At 40.1% G+C, this 24,215-nt stretch overlaps 1 protein-coding gene across 2 annotated transcripts in view; it reads left to right on the top strand.

Annotated features, from left to right (window-relative positions):
• HEATR5A (HEAT repeat containing 5A) overlaps positions 1-24,215 on the top strand; it is a gene marked incomplete at both ends in the record, with an annotated part of 101,021 nt that overhangs the window by 76,252 nt on the left and 554 nt on the right. For both annotated transcript variants that reach the window (XM_080706842.1, XM_080706841.1), the window contains 10 exons: positions 164-232; positions 3,805-3,984; positions 4,434-4,656; positions 9,786-10,034; positions 13,088-13,215; positions 14,505-14,652; positions 15,753-16,025; positions 19,931-20,155; positions 21,873-22,027; positions 23,985-24,198. In XM_080706842.1, coding sequence (XP_080562968.1) covers positions 164-232; positions 3,805-3,984; positions 4,434-4,656; positions 9,786-10,034; positions 13,088-13,215; positions 14,505-14,652; positions 15,753-16,025; positions 19,931-20,155; positions 21,873-22,027; positions 23,985-24,198 — 1,864 coding nt within the window. The remainder of the gene's footprint in view (positions 1-163; positions 233-3,804; positions 3,985-4,433; positions 4,657-9,785; positions 10,035-13,087; positions 13,216-14,504; positions 14,653-15,752; positions 16,026-19,930; positions 20,156-21,872; positions 22,028-23,984; positions 24,199-24,215) is intronic.

Here is a 24,215-nt window from a genome sequence, read left to right as displayed (position 1 = left end):
CGGGGATATAGCTAAAAGGAAGAATGATTCTATGTTCAATCCCCAATACCACAAAAATTTTATAATAAATTTTAAAAATTAATAATAGAAGAAAATAATAATAAAAAAGGAAGAACTTGTGCTCTCTTGCTGATGTTTGATATGTCATGTAATTTCTCTCTAGGTAGGAGCAGCACTTAGACCAGCCTTCACATCAGAGACACCACCTGATGTCACTGCCAAAGCATGTCAGGTAAATGGTTAAAATGACAAAACATAAGAAGCGGCCTCAAGAAACAGTTCCATTAGTATTAGATACCAGGGTCCTTGGATTTTTGGGTGGTACTGGGGTTGAACCCACAGGTTTTCTATCTCCAGGCTATACTCCCAAACCTATTTATATTTTATTTGGAAGCAGGGTCTCACTAAGTTGCAGAAGGCCTTACTAAGTAGCTGAGGCTGGCTTCAAACCTGCAATCCTCTTGTCTCAGCCTCCCAAGTACTGGGATACAAGTGTGCACCACCACGCCCGGCAAGGTCCTTCTTTATAGTTGTTTTACCGTCAATCTCTACTCACCCTTTTCCTTTTATTTTTAAATTTAGAGAACTTCCTTTTCCACAAGTACATAGGAACCCAGTCTGCGCCTGTGTCATAATTTAAACAGTTCCATATCGGTGGACATACAAACTTTTTGTTCTTTTGCTGTTACAAATAGTGTTGCAATGAGTGATCTTCTACATAGGCCCTTTTCAGTGGACACAAGCATATCTGTGAGATACTTTCTCAAAAATGAATTGATGGGTTAAAGAGTATGTTGGAGAGCTGGGCATGGTGGCATACACTTGTAATCCCAGTACTTGGGAGGCTGAGACAAGAGGATTGCAGGTTTGAAGCCGGCCTCAGCTACTTAGGCCCTCTGCAATTTAGTGAGACCCTCTTTCAAAATAAAGAATAAATATATAGGGCTCAGGATGTAGCTCAGAGATAGAATACCTCTGGGTCCAATCCCCAGGACCAAAAAACAAATTTTTTTAAAGTATATATTAGGGCCGGGCATGGTGGCGCATACTTGTAATCCCAGCATTCGGGAGGCAGAGACCATGGGATCGTGGTTAAAGGACAGCCTCAGCTACTTAGAGAGGCCCTTCACAACTCAGTGAGACCCTGTTTCAAACGTAAAAAACAAAAGACTACAAAATAGGACCAAGAGTATAGCTCAGAGGTAGGATGCCCCTGGGTTCCATCCCCACATCCCCAGTACCGTAAAAAAAAAAAAAAGTGTATGTTAGGAGTTTCCCAATTTCAACTCCCATTAGCAATGTATGAAAGTACCTGTTTTTTTCTACAGTCTCAGAAAAATTACTAGTTGACAAACAGATTTTTGTCTATGTGATAGAGTAAAGAGTATCTCAGGAGAGTTTAGAGTGAGAGTTCAAGCAAAGTTGAATGTTTTTCATGTCTAAGAGCCATATAATACACAGGATTGTTTTGTTTTGTTTTGTTTTTTTTGGTGGTACTGGGGTTCCTGGAAACCCTTCTACTTCTAGGCTACGCTCCTAGACCTATTTTATACTTTTTTTTTAATTTGGAAACAGGGTCTCTTAAGCCAGTGCGGCTGGCTTCAAACCTGCACGATCCTCCTGTCTCCGCCTCCCAAGCACAGGGATTACAAGTGTGCGCCACCACGCCTGGCTAATACACAGTTTTTTGTTTTTGTTTTTGTTTTTGTTTTGGTGGTACTGGGGGTGGAACCCAGAGGCTTTCTACCTCCAGGCTATATTCCCAGACCTTTTTTAAAAAATATATTTTATTTGGAAACAGGGTCTCCTAAGTTGCTCAAAGCCTCACTAAGTAACTGAGGCTGGCTTCGAACCCATGCAATCCTCCTGTCTCAGCCTCCCAAGCGCGGGGATTACAAGCGTGCGCCACCACGCCCGGCCTAATACACAGTTTTAAACAGTTGCTTTGCTTGAAGTGAGTTGACAAACATTTAACATCTAGTCCTAGGTCACCTGAAGTAATTAAAGCAGGACTGCATGAATAGATTAATTAGAAAAATAATGGAAAAATCTGTAAGTTCTTTTTCCTCTTTTTTTGGTGCTAAGATTTGATCTCAGGGCTACATACATATAAAGCACATGCACTGTGCCACCAAACTACACCCCCTACCTCATCAGCTTTTACTCAATTATATTTAGGAAATATTTGAGTGTCTTCAATATTCAGTGAACTGAAATTAGACAGAAATTAAGTAAATACAAATGTTCCTCGACATACATGGAGTTGTATATCAATAAACCCATCATAGCTAAGCTCAGTAGCACACTTCTGTAATCATAGTACTTGAAAGGCTGAAACGAGGATCACAGGTTCAAAGCCAGCCTCAGCAACTTAGACTCTCAGCAACTTAGCGAGACCCTGTTTCAAAATAAAAAAAAAGCTGGGGGTATAGCTTGGAATTAGAATGCCCTGTTTCCATCGCCAGTACCACACAAAAAAATAAAATAAAACAGACCCATCATAAGTTGAAATGTCTTAAGTAGGACATGTGTTTAATATATTTAACCTTCTGAACATCATAGCTTAGCAACCCAGTACACTGTAGAATATCAGGAGGGTATTTACAGAGTAAATCCCATGATCATATAACTGACTAGCAGCTGTGTCTCCTGTCACTCCCAGTATCACAAGATAGTATTTTACTGTATATCACTAACCCTGGAAAAGATCAAAATTCAAAGTATAGTTTTTACTGATGTATATCATCTTCATACCATTCTGAAGCCCAAATATTGATAAATCGAACCATTTTAAGTTGGGCACCACCTATATGTACGTGGAAGAGGGCAAATAAATTTTCTTTAGAAAAAGAAATACCATATATAACACCTGAGGAAAACATACACCTCTCGATAATTGAGTAACTTTTTGCATTGTGGAATTATTAATGATTTTTGGTTTTTTGCTTCATTCTGGGATGTTTGTGGTACTTTATTGAACCCAGGGACATTCTACCTAAATTTCTCACTAAATTGCTAAGCCTGATATTGAACCTTTGATCCTCCTGTCCCAGGCTCCCAAAACTGAGATTACAGGCCTGTGCAACCACATCCAGCTAATGTTTTGTTTTTAAAATTAAAAAAAAATTGTCACTTGGGTATGGTAGTGCACACTTGAAAAACCCAATACTTGGGAGGCAGACACAAGAGGATCAAGGGTTCACAGCCAGCCTCAGCTACTCAAAATAAAGAGTTAAAAATAGGGCTGGGAGTATAGCTCAGAGGTAGAATACTCCTGGGTTCAATCCTTGGTATCACAAAATTAATTAATTAACTAATTAATTGTCACCAAGAGAATCAAAATCTTTATTGGAGGCTTAGAGATGCAGTTCAGTGGCAGAGCACTTATCAATCATGTGTGGGGCTTCAGACCCCAGCACCGCCAAAAAAACCTTCATTAGAGATTTGTATATTAAGTGCTTTATCTAATAACCTTTAAAACTCTTCAATTTACATATTAAATAACTTTGGTTTTCTTGCTTAGAGTTCATTCTCTTTTGAAATCTAACTTTCTATTTTCTTTTTCTTTTCTCTTTTTTCTTTTTCTTTTTCTGGTGCTACTGGGGTTCCTGGAAGCCCGTCTACCTCCGGGCTACACTCCCAGACCTATTTTATACTTTTTTTTAATTTTTTGGAAACAGGGTCTCTTAAGCCAGCAGGGCAGGCTTCAAACCAGCGCGATCCTCCTGTCTCTGCCTCCCAAGCGCGGGGATTACAAGCGTGCACCACCATGCCTGGTTAACTTTCTAATTTCTTAAAAAACAGGTTTGCAGTGCCTGGATAGCAAGTGGAGTTGTCAGTGACCTTAATGATCTTCGAAGAGTTCATCAGTTGCTTGTTTCATCATTAACAAAAATACAGGCTGGAAAAGAAACTCTAAGTCACATATATAATGAAAGTGCTTCTACCATGGAGATCCTAGCTGTGCTAAAAGCCTGGGCAGAGGTTGGCTCTTTTTCATTTATAACTAGAATTTTGGAAGTTGTTTATAAACATCTTGAGCGATAAACTGAAATTAACTGTTTAAGATACAAAATAAATCAGCAGAGTCTGGTGGCATATGTCTGTAACCCCAGTACATAGGAGGCTAGGCCAGGAGGATCGTTGATTCAATACCAGCCTCAGCAATTTAGCAAGACTCTCAGCAACCTAGTGAGCCCCTACTTCAAAACAAAAAGCAAAAAAGACTGGGTGGGTAGCTTGGAGGTAGAGAATCCTCATCACCAGGGATCTATAACCAGATCATGACATGCATGTGTGGTTACACAAGTATGCCTTATGATTAAATACTTTTTAAGTTCAGTATGCTCAGAGATAAACCTGCCTCCTCAGGGAGGTATTCCAGCTTTTCATCAGATACAAGATTTTCATATTTGTAAATTAATCTTTAACAGGTCTACATCATTGCTGTACAATCTCATAAAAACCACAAACAAACTTCGAAGACTACTGCGTGTTCAGAGGAAAGTTTCAGAAATGGGTCTCATTCATCAGCTGGACTGCTTGACTTGGTCTACACAGATCTTGCCACACTAAGCAAACTCTGGCTTGCTGCGCTTCAAGATTTTGCTCTGTTAACTTTGCCTTTAGAATTTGCTTCCCAGCTTCCTGTTGAAGGTAAGGAGGTAAAAAATTAGAGTGACAACAACTTTTATTTCCAAAACTTCTCCTTTAGCAGATAATGTTTATCCAAATATTTCCCCAAAACAATTTTTATTCACAGAAAAGTGTTAAAGAGTTACTTCAGGGTAGACACCAACAAGTTGATTTCCGAGTTCATAAGGTACATCATACCTTACAAGATTCTGCCAAGAAGCTGGGTGTGGTGGTGCACACTTGTAACCCCCACGCTTGGGAGGGCGGAGACAGGAGGATCGCACAGGTTCAAAGCCAGCCACGCTGGCTTAAGAGACCCTGTTTCCAAATAAAAAATATAAAATAGGTCTGGGAGTGTAACCTGGAGGTAGAAGGGCTTCCAGAAACCCCAGTACCACCAGAAAAAAAGATACTGCCAAGTTATTCTCTGAAGTGGTTATACCCATTGTGTATACTGACTAAAAACATGTTTCTATTTTTTCATAGTTTTCCAACATGATTTACTATCAAATTTAATAATTTTTGCTAATCTGGCTAATGAGAGCCTTTATTTATTTATTTATTTATTTATTTATTTATTTATTTATTTATTTATTTTGTAGTACTGGAACCCAGCGGCTTTTCTACCAGACCTATTTTATGCTTTATATATAGTATATATATATACTATATATATACTATACTTCCAGACCTATTTTATGCTTTATTTGGAAACAGGGTCTCACTAAGTTGCTGAGAGCCTCACTAAGTACCTGAGGCTGGCTTTGAACCTGTGCGATCCTCCTGTCTCAGCCTCCCAAGCGCTGGGATTATAAGCATGTGCCACCATGCCTGGCTAGTGAGAGCCTTTTTTAAAATTTATAAAATTTTTTAAGGGCTGGGGGTATAACTCACACCTGAGTTCCATACCCAGTACCACAAAAAAGAATAAATTTGCTACTCAGATAGCTATAAAATAATATTGTTTTTTTATTTGAGTCTTTTTTATGGTTATGTACTTTTCAAGTTGTTTATTCCATAAATATCCTAATCATAATCTTTGTCCCTCTCTTCTGTTGGAGTTTGTACTTTCTATATGATTCATTAATACATTCTGTATGCATTTTAATACTGTTCCTTTGCCATGTTTATCTTATACATATTTTCTCCAAATCCACATCTTGTCCTTTCTCATATAGCTTTAATATTAATATAATCATAATCACTTATGATTTGCGTTCCTATGTATTTACCTAACTTAAGATCTTTTTTTTCCAGGTCTGGGGATGGAACCCAGGGGCATTCGACTTCTGAGCTACACCCCCTGCCCTATTTTTCATTCTTTATTTTGAAACAGGGTCTCACTAACTTGCGGAGGGCCTCACTAAATAGCTGAGGCTGTCCACGAACCGCGATCCTCTAGTCTTAGCCTTCCAAATTCTGGAATTTTAAGCATGTACCACCATGCCTGGCTTCCAGCCCTATTTTTTATTCTTTATTTTTAATCTTAGGTCTCACTGAGTTGCAAAGGGCGTCGCTATGTAGCTGAAACTGACCACAAACCACGATCCTCCTGTCTCAGCCTTCCAAATGCTGGGATTACAAGCATGTGCCACCACGCCTAGCTTTTATTCTTTATTTTGAAACAGAGTCTCAATGAGGTACAAAGGGCCTCACTAAGTAGCTGAGGCTGTCTACAAACTGCGACCCTCATGTCTCAGCCTCCCAAATGCTGGGATTACAAGTGTGCACCACCACGCTCAGCTTCTAACTTACGATCTTAAAGACCTATAAGTTTTACAGTTTTGCATTTGTATTTTGAACTTTTTTATACGTGTGTGCAGTACTGGGGATGGAAACTGGGGCATTCTACCTCTGAGCTACACCCCTGCCCTATTTTTTTATTTTTATTTTGAAACAGAGTCTCACTAAATTGCAGAAGGCCTCACTAAGTAGCCAAGACTGGTCAGCCTCCCAGTATGGAGATTACAAGTGTGTGCCACCATGCCTGGCTTCTATTTTGAACTTAAGTTGAACTGAACTGAAATTTATTCTGTGAGTGTGAAAGGGAGTAGGGATCTAATTGTGTAGTCAGTTATTAGTGTCATATCTTCTGTGTTGGATACTTGGTAGCCAGCCTTAGTCTTCCTTCAGAATCCCTTGGCGAGCCCGGCCTGGTGGCGTGCGCTTGTAATCCCAGCATTCGAGAGGCTGAGACCATAGAATCACGGTTCGTGAACAGCCTCAGCTACTTAGCCAAGGCCCTTTGCAACTCAGTGAGACCCAGTTTCAAAATAATTTAAAAAAATAGGGCTGGGGGTGCAGCTCGGAGGTATAATACCCATGGGTTCCGTCCTCAATACCACAAAAAAAATGTCTTGGCTATTGTTTTTACTTTATGATACTTATTTTATTTTATTTTATTTTATTTTATTTTATTTTATTTTATTTTTGGTGGTACTGGAGGTGGAACCCAGAGGCTTTCTACCTCCTGGCTATACTCCCAGACCCATTTTATATTTTATTTGGAAACAGGGTCTCACTTAAGTTGCTGAGAGCCTCACTAAGTAGCTGAGGCTGGCTTCGAACCTGCGCGATCCTCCTGTCTCAGCCTCCCAAGGCGGGGATTACAAGCGTGCGCCACCACGCCCGGCTATGATACGTATTTTAGATTCAGCCTGTTGCATTCTATTGGGATTTTGATTGGTTTAAGGCCAGAACGTGGTAACTTAGCAAGACTTTTTCAAAATAAAAAATAAAATAGTTCTTCAATATAGCTTAGAGGTAGAAAACCCCTATGTTTAATCTGCAGTATTGAAATAATTTTATTGAAATTATATATAGAGTGTTTATTATACTTTTAGTAGCATAAAAATATAGACAAAACAAAAATAAACTGATTTATTGACACAGTTTAACAGCAAAAATGATAAGACATTTATCAACATAATATTAAAAGCAAATATTAGAGCATACTTGTAATTCCAGTACTTGAGAGGCTGAGACAGGAGGATCACAGGTTCGCAGCCAGCCTTAGCTACTTAATGAGGCCCTCTGCAGCTTAGTAAGACCCTTTTTCAAAATAAAGAATAAAAAATAGAGGTGGGGGTGTAGCTTGGAGGTAGAATGCCACTGGGCTCCATCCCCGGTACCAGAAAGAAAAAAGAATAATAAATAGGGCTGGGGTGTAACACAGACATAGAATGCCCCTGGGTTCAATCCCCAGTACTGCAAAAATAGCAATAATAATAAAAAATCAGTAAAAATAAAAAGGACTAGAGGTGTACCTCGGAGGTAAAACACCCCTGGATTCAGTTCTAAGTACAGAAAGAAAGGTTTTGTTTTTTTTTTTTATGAGGGAAAAAATATATATACTAAATATATTTTTATATTTATATATGTAAATATATATATTTGGATATATATGGATATACATATTTATCCACAATAAATAAACAAATGGACAAACTGTACACCAATCCACAGATGCTTAGTATGTTCACAAAGCTGTACAATTTTCACCACATCATCAATTTTAGGACACTTTAACTGCATTTTTTTAACTGCAGTACTGGGGATGGAGATGGAACCCAAGGGCATTCTACTTCTGAACTACACTCCCATCCCTATTTTTTATTCTTTATTTTGAAACAGGGTTTCACTAAATTGTAAAAGGGCTCACTAAGTAGGTGAGACTGTCCGCAAACAACAGTCCTCCCAGCTCAGCCTCCCAAATGCTGGGATTACAAGCGTGCACCACCATGCCCAGCAGATTTAAGAAATTTAAGAAAATAAGGTAGGTGATGGGCGTGGTAGTACATGCTCGTAATCCCAGTACTTGGGTGACTGAAACAAGAGGATCGTAGTTCTCGAACAGCCTCAGCTACTTAGTGATGTCCTCCACAACTCAGGGAGACCCTGTTTCAAAATAAAATAAGGCTAGAGGTGTAGCTCGGAAGTAGAATGCCTCCCTGGGTTCCATTCCCAGTACCGCAAAAAAGAAGGTAAACCAGGTTTGGTGGCACACACCTATAACCCAGTACTTGGCAAATTGAGACAGAAAGATTGCAGGTTTTCGGCCAGCCTCAGCAACTTAGTGTGAGACCCTGTTTCAAAAATAAAAAGGACCCAGGCATGGTGGCACACGCTTGTAATCCCCCCGCTTGGGAGGCTGAGACAGGAGGATCCACAGGTTCAAAGCCAGCCTCAGCTACTTAGTGAGGCTCTCAGCAACTTAGTGAGACCCTGTTTCTAAATAAAGTATAAAATACGTCTGGGAGTATAGCCCGGAGGTAGAAAGCCCCTGGGTTCCATCCTAGTACCACCAAAAATAAAATAAAATTTAAAAAGCTAGGAGTATACCTTAGAGATGGAATGCCCATGTTCAGTTTCTAGTACTTAAAAAAAATTAGTGACAAAATATTGATAACATAGCAACATGAATGACTCTCTAAAAACATTAAATCAATCACAAGTGAATATAATATTTATATGAAGTCCAAGAATAGGCAGAATTTATCTGTGCTAATGAAAATCAGAAATTAGCTGCCATGGCCGGGCGTGGTGGCGCACGCTTGTAATCCCCGTGCTTGGGAGGCAGAGACAGGAGGATCGCGCATGTTCGAAGCCAGCCACGCGCACTGGTTTAGGAGACCCTGTTTCCAAAATAAAAATGTAAAAATAGGTCTGGGAGTGTAGCCCGGAGGTAGAAGGGCTTCCAGGAACCCCAGTACCACCAAAAAAAAAAAAAAGAAAGAAAGAAATTAGCTGCCTTGGGGTATGCAGGACTGACTGAAAGAGGCTACAATTGAACTTGTCAAGTGATAGAAATGGCCTTGATCTTGTAACCAAGAAAAGAAAACATTGGGCTGGGCGTGGTGGTGCACGCTTGTAATCCCAGCATTCGGGAGGCTGAGACTGGAGGCTCATGGTTCGCAGACAACCTCAGCTGCTTAGTGAGGCCCTCTACAGCTCAGTGAGACCTGGATTCAAAATAAAGAATAAAAAATAGGGCAGGGGGTGTAGCTCGGAGGTCAAATGCCCCTGGGTTCCATCCCCAGACCCACAAAATATAAATAAATAAAAATAAAAAATAAAAATAAACATACTGGAAACTAATCTCTTATTCCTCCTGAAACTGTTCACTTCCTCTCTTTTATTTTTTTCTATAGGTGGTGCTTTTTACACAGCAGAAACTAGTGAAAATGCAAAGTTGCATTATTATAATTCCTGGGCCCTTATTCTTCATGCAACAGCATTGTGGCTTACAAGCACAGGCTTTGTTGTTGCTGATCCAGATGAAGGAGCATCTAATCTCTCAAGGCCTGTAACACCGACCTCCATGTGTCAGGGTTCGTCATCTGGGGCTGCAGTAAAGTCCCCTGAGGATGTCTACACCGATAGATTCCATCTGATTTTAGGTCAGTAAAAGCGCTTCCATGCTGACAGTGTAGAGGGTTTTCCTTGAGTTGTGCCTTGCTGCCCATCTTCCTGGGGACTGTCACATCGTTCTTTGCTGAGTATGAGAGAGAGCCTCAACGCAACTGGATAAACGTATACACCTTTTATAAAATTAAGAATTTTATTATAAGCCTATAATTCTACAGGCTTATTAAGTCAAATAAATTACAGAAATTTTTGTAGAGGAAACCTAGTTCTTTTCACACAAATTTTAAAAGCTCTGTCAGCCAGGCGTGGTGGCACACGCTTGTAATCCCTGCACTTGGGAGGCTCAGACAGGAGGATCACACAGATTCAAAGCCAGCCTCAGCTACTTAATAAGGCTCTCAGCAACTTAGTGAGACCCTGTTTTTCAAATAAAGTATAAAATAGGTCTGGGAGTATAGCATGAAGGTAGATAGCCCCTGGGTTCCAACCCCAGTACCACAAAAAAAAAAATCTGTGTCATGTCTACAAATGTTCTCTCACTGTATAATAAAAAAGCTGCAGTATTTTGATGGGTAGTCCCCTTGTTCTCAACAATTGAAAGTTTCAAATATGCTCAGGTAGAGACAGTGCATGCCTGTCATCCCAGTACTTGGAGGGCTGAGACAGGTTCACAGGTTTAAGGCCAGCATGTGACCACTTGGTAAGAACCTGTATCAAAATAAAAAATGTAGAGCTGGGCACGATGGCACACACTTGTAATCCCAGTATTTGGGAGGCTGAGACAGTAGGATTGCAGGTTCACTTACAGCCTCACCTACTTAGGCCCCTTGCAATTCAGTGAGACCCTATTTCAAAATAAAGAATAAAAACAGGGCTGGGAGTGTACTATGGACGTAGAATACCCCTGGGTTTAGTTCCCTGTACTGTAAAAATGAATAAATAAATAAATAAATAAAACCTTTTAAAAGGGCTGAGGGTAAAATAGCTTCGTGGTAGAATGTCCTGAGGTTTAATCTCTAGTACCACAGAAAAAGAAAATAAATAATCCCAGCATTTGTGAGGCTGAAACCAGAGGATCGCAGTTTGCAGACAGCCTCAGCTACTTAGTGAGGCCCTCCACAAGTTAGTGAGACCCTGTTTCAAAATAATGAATAAAACTAGGGCAGGGGGTGTGGGTTGGAGGTCAGATGCCCCTGGGTTCCATCCCCAGACGAAAGAAAGAAAGAAAGAAAAGAAAAGAAAGAAAGAAAGAAAGAAAGAAAGAAAGAAAGAAAGAAAGAAAGAAAGAAAGAAGGAAAGAAAGAAAGAAAGAAAGAAAGAAGGAAAGGAGAGAGACAGAGAGAGAAAGAGAGAAGGAGAGAGAGAAAGAAAGAAAATAAAGTATGCTCACTGGCACAGAACTGCAAGTAGATATTAAAGATTAAGAGTTAATGAAATTTTTAGATTTATGAAATTTAATTTTTTTTTAGCTTTCCTACAACTGATTTTATTTTATTTATTTTTGATGATATTTCTGGGATCAAACTCAGGTGTTGTACCACAGCTTTTTTTTTTTTTTTTTTTTTTTTTTTTTTTGGCGGTACTGGGGATGGAACCCAGGGGCATTCTACACCCCCAGCCCTAATTTTTTATTCTTTATTTATTTAACTTTTTTGTGGTACTGGGGGTGGAACCCAGAGGCTTTTCTATCTCCAGGCCATACTTCCAGACCTATTTTATATTTTATTTGGAAACAGGGTCTCACTAAGTTGCTGAGAACCTCACTAAGTAGCTGAGGCTGGCTTCGAACCTGTGCAATCTTCCTGTCTCGGCCTCCCAAGTGCTGGGATTACAAGCGTGCACCACCACGCCCAGCATTATTCTTTATTTTTGAAACAGGGTCTCACTGAGTTGCAAGGGGCCTCACTAAGTAGCTGAGGCCGTCCGAGAACCGTGATCTTCCTGTCTCCTCCTCCTGAATGCTGGGATTATAAGCATGTGTCACCACGCCCGGCTACAACTTTATTTTTAAAGTGAGGTGTCTTAACACAGTGAGCTTTCACAATAACATTTTTTTCTATATAATTTGGTTCTAAGGAAACAAACTGTAAGTTCATTATTTATTGTCCAGGCATGGTGGCACATGCCTATAATCCCAGTTCTTGGTGGCCTGAGACAGGAGGATTGCAGGTTCAAGGACAGCCTCAGGAAGTAATCAGACTCTCATCACCCTAGTATTAAGATCCTATTTCAAAATAAAAATAAAATAAGACTGGAGGTACAGCTCAGAGGTAGAATGCCTCTGGATTCAATCCCCAGTACACACAAAAAAAGAAGAAATTTGTGATTAAATGAAATGTAAAGATTATAAAAGTAAATCAATATGTAAGATTTGTAGTTCATAGAACTTCTGTTATTTTTCATTTCCAGGCCTGAAATGACCTGATTCTTACATCCTTGAGCCTATTAAATTATTTCTAGGGCCTGAAGGTGTATGTCGCTCTGTGGTAGAAGGTGTAGGCAGAATTTGCAAGATCCTGAGTTCAATCTCAACCACCCCCAACTCCACATTTTTATATTTGTTTCCAGTTGCCTTAGGGTGAGAGCATTTTAAAAGGAACTTTTAAAGGCTGGGATTATAGCTCAGTAGTAGAGCACTTGCCAAGCATATGCAAGGCCCTGAGTCCAATCCCCACTACTACCAAAAAAAAAAAAAATACTGGTTATAATAGTACCTATTTTCATTCAGTATCATGAGAATGTAGTAAGAAAATTACTAAATAATAATAGTATACATATAAAGCATGGTGCCTGATACATGATAATCACTTAAATTTTATTCAAAATTATGAAACCACATGTTAAGTTCCCTCATACAGTTTTATTGTAATTTTTGCATCTATGAGCTGTTTTATAGCAACCTAAGCAAATTATACACAGACCTAGTTGAGATTATGCTTTGTGTTTGTGTAGGTAACACAGGAAAGAGACTTGCCATGTCACTTGTTTAATTGGATTTATTTGTTAAGCCTATTTGAATATCTTATCAAAATAGAAGATTAACTCTTTAACTGCATAGTCTGAGGATCTCTCTTGCCCTCCACAGGAATCAGTGTGGGCTTTCTCTGTTCACTGCGAGCGGAGGCAACAATGGAGAGCATCACTGCTTGTTTACATGCGTTACAGGCCCTCCTGGACGTTCCTTGGCCCAGATCGAAAATTGGCAGTGATCAGGTGATTCCTTGTTTTTTGTACAGCTGCTGTAATTTGAAGGAACAGAAACATGTTCCGGTTACTACAGTGAACCGAAGTGAACAGAAAGGTGTAAAGAAAATTAAATAGCTGTGCAGCTTGGCCTTGGCACTGTAGGGCCATCAGAACACGTGACGACCCAGGCGCAGTCAGACCTCTGACTCCGCCACCTTTGTGTCTGTGCTTTCTGCTGCAGCAAGAAGGTCCTGTGTTTGGTCTGGGACAGCAGCCACTGATTACATGTGGCATTCATTCTTGGCTCTTTCTGTTTCTGTGAACCCTGATCTCTGCATTCATCCATATCTTCTTACATTCCATTTTCCCACAAGAATCTAATTTATTCTTTTAGTTACTATCCATTACAAAGTATTCCTGTTGGTGAGATCAATGGCAAGTGTTTTCAAGAAACTGCTGTCTAGCGTGTAGGTGGTTTCGCCTGTAGGTGCAGTTGTGTCCATGGTGAAAGGACTACTGTGCAAATGTGGCGCTCCCTTGGGCTGCTCTTCTCAGGGGTAAATACACACTCAGCAGGCCCTTATGGCACCATGTGTTATCCAGTGTACTAATTTTGTTGTTATTGACTCAGGTTTTAAGGTGAATAGGGAGTATGATTGCCCGTCTACATAGACTATCTATTATTTAATTACACTGTCGTTTATCAGGTTTAAAGCATTAGGTCCTGACCTGACTTGAATGGGGCTTAAATAAATCGTAGACTTAGTGCTTCATTTCTCCATGTGTTAAAACAAGTGTGATGACAGATGTGCTCTGTTATTTTCAAAGGTGAAAGAAAGCAACCAGAGTAGCCAGTAAAAAAAGAGAGAAAGGGAAATGGAGTAGTATTTCTCTAGTGTATTTATTCCTTAGAGAGCAATCTATTTTAATACCATACCTCTCCCTCAGTCTTTATTACTACTAGAAAACCTTAATGTAAGCCTGGGAATCTACTTGTCAGCCTCTGTGTTCATTAGCCAGTTCTCCCATCCTGTTTTTGAAATGTCCTTCTCTGTTTGCCCAGTTTAGAACCTGTATGAAAATGATCTTTACCATAGTGCCATCTTCCAAAAGACTGGACAAAATATAGTGTGGAGTTGGTTTAAAGTGTTTTTACATAAGTTTATTACACAGACATCTTTATTTTTTATGGGCTGTTTGTCATACTTTCTTTTTCTAAATTTTGTCAAAATGACATTTTACATTGGTATTTTTTTACCAAAACAAAATAGTGTGTAACTCCCCACGCAGTGTCCTCTACCTGTTCTCTATAATAGGACTTGGGTATTGAGTTGCTGAATGTGCTGCATCGAGTGGTTTTGACCAGAGAATCGCCTTCCGTTCAGTTGGCGTCACTTGAAGTGGTGAGGCAGATTATCTATGCAGCTCAAGAACACGTGAGGGAGAAAAGACGAAGTGCAGAAGGTAAATCTAATATCTATGTAGTCTTGAAAATGTGTGATGTACAGGACAAATGGAAGATCTCTAGGCTTAGCTTTAAACCTCGTATTCTTCTGTGCATGTTAGTTTGGATATTGTCTATAGTTAAGCCATTTTTGGGGAAAATGAGAATTTTAACAAAGCTTGAAGAAAAAAAATATTCCTGTGCTGCTAGACCACTTACCAATGTACATGGGAAGAACTATTGATAAACCAGATGTGGTGTGCACACCTGTAATCCCAGGACTTGTGAGGCTGAGAAAGGAGGATTACAGTTTCAAGGCCGGCCTCAACAACTTAGCAAGTTCAAAATCAAAAGTAAAATAGGACTGGCGGGTAGCTCAGAAATAGAACATCCCTGGGTTCCATCCCCAGTGCCACCAAAAAAACCCAAAAACTGTTGATAGTTATTTAATCTCTTAGTTTGACACCTGCTTGTTTACAGGTCTGATACATTATTGGTAAGTTTATCATTTAAGATTACATTTGGCTACATATAATAAAAATCCCAATATAAAAGTAGATTTAAGACAGAACGATTTATTCTCTCACTTAACAAGAAGTCTAGAGACAAGCAGTCCAGGGTGATAGGGCAATTTCTTAGAACACGAGGGAGCTGGGCACGGTGGCACACACTTGTGGTCCCAATACTTGGGGGGCTGAGACAGGTGGACCGCCAGTTCACAACCAGTCTCAATAACTCATGGAGTCTTCCACAACTTAGTGAGAACCTGTCTCAGAATAAAGAATAAAATAGCATTGGGGGAATAGCTCAGAGGTAGAATGCCCCTGGGTTCAATCCCCAGTACCGCAAAAACAAACAAGCATGAGGGACCTAGGTCACTATTAAGAGCTCTGTCACGTTCACATTCTTAACAGCAAGGAGTTAAATGGGCTAAACAGGCAATATTTTTAAAGCTGACAGGGTGACAGGTTTGTTGTTGTTGTTTTTAACCCATAACAGCTTTAACACTACCAAGACTTAAGCCATTAAATGTTACCTATAAAAAGATGAAAATTGTCATTTTCCAGAAACCAAGCAGGCACAAAGTATTTTATTAAACACCATTCTTTCTATGTTTTAGTTGATGATGGGGCTGCTGAGAAGGAAACTCTGCCAGAATTTGGAGAAGGAAAGGATACAGGAGGACTGGTGCCTGGGAAGTCTTTGGTCTTTGCAACTCTGGAATTGTGTGTATGCATTCTTGTTAGACAACTCCCAGAACTAAATCCTAAATTGACGGGTAGTCCGGGAGTAAAAGCTGCAAAGCCACAGCTACTGACTGAAGATGGAAGTAGATTGGTTTCAGCTGCACTGGTTATTCTCTCTGAACTTCCTGCAGTGTGCTCTCCTGAAGGTATGCTGTGGTCATGTGATTGCTTTACTTGGTGCAAAAGAAGAGAAATCGCATTAGCAGATGATGCAGCCTTGTTGCTAATCTTTTTTTTTTCTTTTTTTTTTTTTTTCTCTCTCACTGCTGAGGATGGAATCTAGGATCTCACACATGCTAGGCCAGCACTCTGCCACTGAGCTCTACCCACAGCTCCCAGGCCGTACACTTTTTAACCTAGGGTTTAAGGCTCTCCGTCTAGTTCAGCTGATTCATTCTATGCAAATCCTAAACCCAGAAGGCTTCATGTTCATCCTTGTTCTGTGCTGTTGTCCTTGCTGTCACTTGTTCTGAAACAACCCCATCTCTTCTTTGCTTTTAAATTTTTTTCTTCCTTCAAAGTTCAACACTAGGGCTGGGAGTGTAGCTCAGTGGTAGAGCACTTGCCTAGAATGCTTGAGGCCTTGGGTTCAATCCTCCATACTACAAAGAATATATATATATATATATTAGTTCTAACTATAGATGAGTTACATCTATAAAGTTTTCCCTAAAAATTCTAGCTCATGCTGGGCCTGGTGGCGCACGCTTGTAATCCCAGCATTCGAGAGGCCTAGACCGGAGGATCGCGGTTCGCGGACAGCCTCAGCTACTTAGGCCCTTCGCAACTTAGTGAGACCCTGTTTCAAAATAAAGAATAAAAAATGGGGCAGGGGGTGTAGCTCGGAGGTCAGATGCCCCTGGGTTCCACCCTCAGACCTGTAAAAAATAAAAATAAAAATTCTAGCTCATACTAAGTTTTGAGTGTATGCATACATATGTTCTTTCTGTATGTAAATCTGTAGCTTTAATCTGTCATATGGAAGCATTTTATGTAATTATAAGATAATATATGTAAAGATATGTGTCTTAATTCCAACTAAATGTTGCATACTCTACAAAATCTAGCACATAACAGCTATTCAGTACTTAATATATACTTCTTAATTGGTAAGCACATTTTTGCTTAGATGTGTCTTATGCTATCTTATTTTTAGCTTCACAACTTTAAGCTTCAGTTTAACTAAATCTTTTACTCCTTTTTCTCACATCCTGTCTTATACCAAGAGTGGGGGGGTGCAGTGACTAGCAGAGGATTGGGGTAAAAATACACTATATGAGTTTTGTTGAGTGGACTCCGGAAAATTAAATTAAATTTTAGCTTTAGTTTCTTCATGTTCATTTTAAACTTAAAAATAACTTTTTTGGGGGGAGGGAACTGGGGACGGGACCCAGGGGCCTTCTACCTGTGGACTATACCCCCAGACCTATTTTATATTTTATTTGGAAACAGGGTCTCACTAAGTTGCTGAGAGCCTCACTAAGTAGCTGAGGCTGGCTTCAAATCCATGCAATCCTCCTGTCTCAGCCTCCCAAGCACTGGGATTACAAGCATGCCCCACCATGCCCAACCCTTAACTACCTTTTCAACTGTTTTCAGTGGCCATGAAAACTCCTAGTATTTTGTTTGGTGGGGTTTTTTTGGTTGTTGGTGGTGGTGGTTTGTTGTTGTTGTTGTTTCTTTTCTTTTCTTTTTTTTTTTTTTTTTTTTTTTTTGGTGATACTAGGGATGGAACCCTTCTACCTCTGGGCTCTGGGCTACACTCCCAGACCTATTTTATATTTTATTTGGAAACAGGGTCTCATAAGCCAGCATGGCTAGCTTTGAACCTGCATGATCCTCCTGTCTCCACCTCCCAAGCGCGAGGATTACAAGCGTGTATCACCACACCCAGCCGAAAACGTCTAGTATTTTGTACTGAGTGGATTTCCACAAATTTTTTTTTTCTTTTTTTGCGGGTCTGGGAATGGAACCCAGAGGTATTTGACCTCCAAGTTACACCCCTGCCCTATTTTTTATTCTTTATTTTGAAACACGGTCTCACTAAGTTGCGGAGAGCCTCACTAAGTAGCTGAGGCTGTCCGCGAACCACGATCCTCCGGTCTCAGCCTCCCGACTGCTGGGATTACAAGCGTGCACCATCACGCCTGGCTTCCACAAATTTCTTGAAAGAGCATAGTATAGCTGGGCGTAGTGGTACATGCTTGTAATTTCAGTACTTGGGAGGCTGAGACAGGAGGATCACAGGTTCGAAGCCAGCCTTAACAGCTTAGCAAGGCCCTCTGCAATTTAGCAAGACCCCATTTCCAAATAAGAAATAAAATCAGGCTGGGAGTTTAACTCAGAGGTAAATGCCTCTGGGTTTAATCCCCAGTGCCACCAAAAAAAGGTCGGGGTGGGGGGGGACGTGGCGGTGTAACACTTGTAAACCCAGCATTCAGGAGGCAGAGATGGGAGGATTGTGGTGCACGGACAGCTTCAGCTACTACTTAGTGAGGTCCTGTTTCAAACCTTAAAAAAATGACTAAAAGAGTGCTGGCCTTTGTGGCGCACGCTTGTAATCCCAGTGCTTGGGAGGCTGAGACGAGAGGATCGCGCAGGTTCAAAGCCAGCCTCAGCTACTTAGGCTCTCAGCAACTTAGTGAGACCCTGTTTCCAAATAAAGTATAAAATAGGTTTGGAAGTATAGCCCAGAGATAGAAGAGCTCCTGGGTTCCACCCCCAGTACCACAAAAAAAAAAAAGGCTAAAAAGGCTAAAAGATAGGACTAGTAGTGTAGCTCAGAGGTAGAATGCCCCTGGGTTCCATCCCCAGTACCGCAAAAAATTAAAAAAAAATTTAATTTAAAATAAAAATGGTTAACCTGGGCATGGTGGAGCACATTTATAATCCTAGTACTTGAGCCGGGCGTGGTGGTGCACGCTTGTAATCCCTGCGCTAGGGAGCTGGAGACAGGAGGATCATGCAGGTTCAAAGCCAGCCTCTCTGGCTTAAGAGACCCTGTTTCCAAATAAAAAGTATAAAATCGGTCTGGGAGTGTAGCTTGGAGATAGAAGGGCTTCTAGGAACCCCAGTACCACACACACAAAAAAAATCCCAGTACTTTGAGAGGCTGAGATGCAGATCACAGATTCAAAGCCAACCTTCACAATTTAGCGAGGCCCTCTTTAGTGAAACCCTGTTTCCAAATAAGAAATAAAATCAGTTTGGGGGTATAACTTGGAGGTAGAATACCTCCAGATTCCATCCCGAGTATCAAAAAAAAGGGGGGGGGGTAAAATACAGCAGAGTTATGTGAGGCTGAGATAGTAGGATTAGCAGGTTCCAGGCCAAACTCCACAACTGAGTGTAGATAAAATGCTCCTAGGTTCAATCCGAAGTACCAAAAAAAAAAAATTATTAAAAGATCTGGTATTAGCTCAACTACCAAAAAATATAAGACAACAAAACCTTAATTATACTAATAATACTGTTGTACAGTTTAAATATCAATTATAGCCATCAATATTTTTGTGTGTGGTATTGAGGGTAGAACTCAGGGACTTTTCTAACTCCAAGCTATACTCCCAAACCTATTTTTGTACTTTATTTGAAAACAGGGTCTCACTAAGTAGCTGAGGCTGGCTTCAAACCTGTGCGATCTCCTATCTCAGCCTCCCAATTGCTGGGATTAAATTCATGCACCACCACGCCCGGCTAGTCATCAAAATTTAATACAACCTTAAAAACTTAATATAAGTTACTTAATTATCTTAGCAGTTATAATGGCAGTACTTAAGAGGCTGAGACAGGAGGATTACAGGTTCACAGGCAGCCTCAGCTACTTAGTAAGACCTTGTTTCAAAATAAAGAATAAAAAAATAGGACTGGAGTTATATCTTGGAGGTAGAATGCCCCTGGGTTCCAGTCCAGAATATGTCTAAAAATTGTGTGTGTGTGGCACTAGGGATTGAACCCAAGGGCATTCTCTCTCCAAGATACACCCCCAGCCCTAGGATTACAGGCATGCACCACCACACCTGGCTGAGTGTTTCTAACATTTGTCTTATAGGAAGCATCTCAATTCTTCCTACTATATTGTACCTCACAATTGGGGTCCTCAGAGAAACCGCTGTAAAGTTACCTGGGGGCCAGTTATCTTCAACGGTGGCAGCTTCCCTCCAGGCTCTAAAGGGAATACTGTCTTCCCCCATGGCCCGAGCAGAGAAGAGCCACACTGCGTGGACCAACCTGCTTCGCAGTGCTTTAACAACTGTTCTCGATTGTTGGGATCCAGGTAATTAAGGCTGTTTGGAAGCATTTGTTCAGATTGTCTTAAACAGTGAAATGCTTTTTTGAGGATAAGCAATTTACTTGACTATAGTTGTGATTCTCACCTAGAGGATTCTCACCTTAAGATATGTGTACATTTAATGCCTTTTACCTTTTAGTACAGTTAAATGACAAGTAGCCTATGTGTTTATGGTAAGAAACCTTTAGAATTAAGAGTATGTTTATATAAAAATGGTCTATGACAGAACTTTTTATATACACTGTACTGAAAAATGGATAAGTCATTATAAATAAAACAAAATCAGTCTGGCTCATCACTCCAGTATTTACTAGCTGAGTGACTGGCCAGGTTACAGGGCCGGGCGTGGTGGTACACGTTTGTAATCTCTCCACTTGGGAGGCTGAGACAGGAAGATCGCACAGTTTCAAAGCCAGCCTCAGCTACTTAGTGAGGCTCTCAGCAACTTAGTGAGACCGTTTCCAAATAAAATATAAAATAGGTCTGGGAGTGCAGCCCAGAGGTAGAAAGCCCCTGGATTCCACCCCTACTACCACAAGAAAAAAAAAAAAAATCAGGATATTATGATTTAAAACAAGGGTCTCACTAATTGGACCAGGCTGATCTTAAACTTCTGATCCCCTCCCTCAGTCTCCAGAGTAGCTAGGATCATATATCACTGGCATCCAGCAAGGACATTATTTTATAGGAAATTGTAAACACAGTAACATAATACATGAAGCATCTTGTTTATTACTAGCATGCATCAATAAAATGACAGCCAGTATTATTTTCCTTATTATGTTTTTTCATCTTCTCTTATCATTGTGTGGGTCTTTTGTTTTAGGGGGTGACATTTTTGCAGTGCCAGGGATCAAATTCAGAGCCTTGTACACTTAGGCATGTGCTCTACCACTGACCTACACTTCCAGACCCTGTTATGTGATTTTTATTGTTTGTTTATTTGCTGGTTCTGGGGATTTAATCCAGGAGCATTCTACCTTTTAGCTATACCCCCAGTTCTATTTTATTTATACTTTATTTTGGAAAAAGGGCCTCATTAATTCACTGAGGTCAGCCTCAAGTCCGCTATCCTCCTGTCTCAGCCTTCCAAATGCTGGGATTATAGGTGTACACCACCATAGTTTTTATTTTTAATAGCATATTACAGTGGTTGTAAAATGTCTTTAGACATATAAAACATTATCCCTGCCACTCTTGTCCAATAGCTAGGTGTGGTGGTGCACACTTATAATCCCAGTACTTGGGAGGTTGAGACAGGAGGATGCACCACCATACCCAGCTATCAGGCCTTCTTAGAATTACTTATAACCAGGCATGGTGACACACTCTTGTAATCCCAGCATTTGGGAGGCTGAGACTGGAGGATCGCGGTTCGCAGACAGGCTCAGCTACTTAGTGAGGCACTCCGTAACTTAGTGAGACCCTGTTTCAAAATAAAGAATAAAAAACAGGGCAGGAGGTGTAGCTCGGAGGTCGAATGCCCCTGGGTTTCATCACAGACCCTCACAAAAAAAAAAAGAATTACTTAATAATACACATCTTAAAATCTCCAATATTTGCCAAAGTTTTTAAAGCCTGTCAGTCAGTGTTTGTTACCTGTGTTCATTGTATACACAAAAAAGTTATTGCTATCAAACTAAAGCTACACAGATGCATAAAGTATAAATACGATCTGTTCTAATGGATCATTTCTCCTTAGGCGATGGAACACATCAAGACCTTGATGAAGTCAGTCTGCTTACTGCCATCACAGTATTTATTTTGTCTACCAGTCCAGAGGTGACTAGCATCCCATGCCTTCAGGAGCGTTGCATTGAGAAATTCAAGGCTACTCTTAGCATAAAAGATCCTATGGTAAGTGTCTCTCAGCAGGCAGATGATTGTAATAGGAAAGTATTAGGAGTTTTGCAAACCTTTTCTTTGTGATTTTGTTGGCTTCAACAAGAAGCTTCAGACAACAGTTTTTTGTTTTTAGATTTGGGATTAATTCCTACTCTTGGGTAACAAAGACAAATAATAGTCTTTATTCTTTCACCCTCAGGGTAAAGGGTAATGAGGAAAAGAGAAAGGAAATATTATGAAGCTAAATTTGAAATAAGGGCATCTTAAAATTAGTGTAACTCTAGAAAATATTTTGATAGGAAGTTTTATTGCTATAATTAGAACAAGGGACATGTGTGTCATACACTCACACGGATTGAACCTAGGGACATTCTACCACTAATCTATACCCCCGCCTTTTTTTTTTCTCTTTTTCCTTTTTTTCAGTGTCAGAGGCATTCTACCTCTGAGCTACACTCCCAGCCCTATTTTTTATTCTTGAATTTTTTTGTAGTACTAGGAATGGAACCCAGGGGCATTCCACCTCCAAGCTACGTCCCCAACCTTATTTTGTATTGTTTTTTTTTTTTTTTTTTTTTTCCCCTCAGTACTGGGATGAAACCCAGGGGCTATACCCCCAGTCCTATTTATTTTTACTCTTTATTTTTGAAACAGAGTCTCACTGAGTTGCTAAGGGCCTCACTAAATAACTGAGGCTATCCACGAACCATGATCCTCCAGTCTCTGCCTCCCAAATGCTGGAATTACAAGTGTGCACCACCATGCCCAGCTTTTGGTCTTTATTTTGAAACAGGGTCTTAGTAAGTTGCGGAAGATCTCACTAAGTAGCTGAGGCTGGCCAGGAACCTGCAATCCTCCTGTCTCAGCCTCCCAAATACTGGGATTACAAGTGTGCGCCACCATGCCTGGCGTGGATTTCCTTTTTTTAAAAATAAAAAGAGAGAAATAAATTCACTAACATGTTTTCAGCAGTATAATTGTGAAATAATACTACCTGTTCAAAAAACAATGCACACAAGTTCATTCCATTCTTTTATGACCACTTCATTTGCTAGATTAATTTTCCCATTCCTTTAGGTGCTACAAATGGAATTGGTAGCTCATGCTCACAGTATATCTACTCCCAGAAATATAGGATGACACCTACTTGGTGTGGTTCAGACATGGTTCCTAAAAAACTTCATACCATGACCTGTGAACATCTAACATTAGGCTGGGGGTGTGGCTCAGCGATAGTACACTTTGCCTAGCATGCTGGGTTCAGTCCCCAACACTGCCAAAAAAAAAGAGAGAGAAAGAAATACATGAAATGTATGTGCTTTTTGTTTAAAACAGTTTCTAAAGTATTTTGTGCAAAATATTTTTGTATTTTATTGCTTCTAGTTTTTGTTGTTGTTGTTGTTGTCATTGTATATTATAGAGAGGGACATGAAGGAGAAAATGGGACCTGGAGAAAAGTAGAAAAAGTAACCACTCGTTATTATCCTTCTCTATTGTACTCATATACTTCTATCCCACTCCAAATTGTTAGGACCTTTATTTGAATACTTGCTTCACACAGTGGCAGTATCAGTCAGTGAAATGTATCCGAGGCTCAGTTATTACTAACTGAAAACTTCTCCAGCCAGGCGCAGTGGCACACACCTGTAATCCTAGCAACTCTGGAGAATTGTAATTTTGAGGCCAACCTAGGCAACTCTGTGATCCTTGTCTCAAAAGAAAAGATAAAGGGCCGAGAGTGAGGTTCAGTGGTAGAGTGCGCTAGGTTCAATCTCCAGTCTCAAAAAGAAAAAAATATCTTTTGGTACTTGGACTTCCAAAATTAAAGATAAATTTAAATACCTTTGCAACTTTAATTGCAAAGAATTTTTAGTTGCTCAAATGTTTGTTTTAGAGACTCTTTTATATTTATAGTTTATACTATTTTTTATATTTATAGTTTATACTATTCTTGTCTCTTACCTGTTAGGTACAAGTCAAGACCTATCAGCTCCTACATTCCATTTTTCAGTATCCGAATCCAGCAGTTTCCTACCCATACATTTACTCTTTAGCATCCTCTATTGTGGAAAAACTGCAGGAAATAGACAAGAGAAAACCTGAGGACACTACCGAGCTTCAGGTCTTTGAAGAAGGCATAAAGGTCTTGGAGGCACTGGTCACTGTCGCTGAAGAACAGCATCGTAAGTGTCAGCACTAC

The sequence above is a fragment of the Muscardinus avellanarius genome, assembly GCF_963383645.1.
Source record: "Muscardinus avellanarius genome assembly, chromosome: 12".
Lineage (NCBI taxonomy): Eukaryota > Metazoa > Chordata > Mammalia > Rodentia > Gliridae > Muscardinus > Muscardinus avellanarius.
The sequence above is the reverse complement of the archived record's forward strand: the minus strand, read 5'-3'. Positions and strand labels throughout refer to the sequence as shown.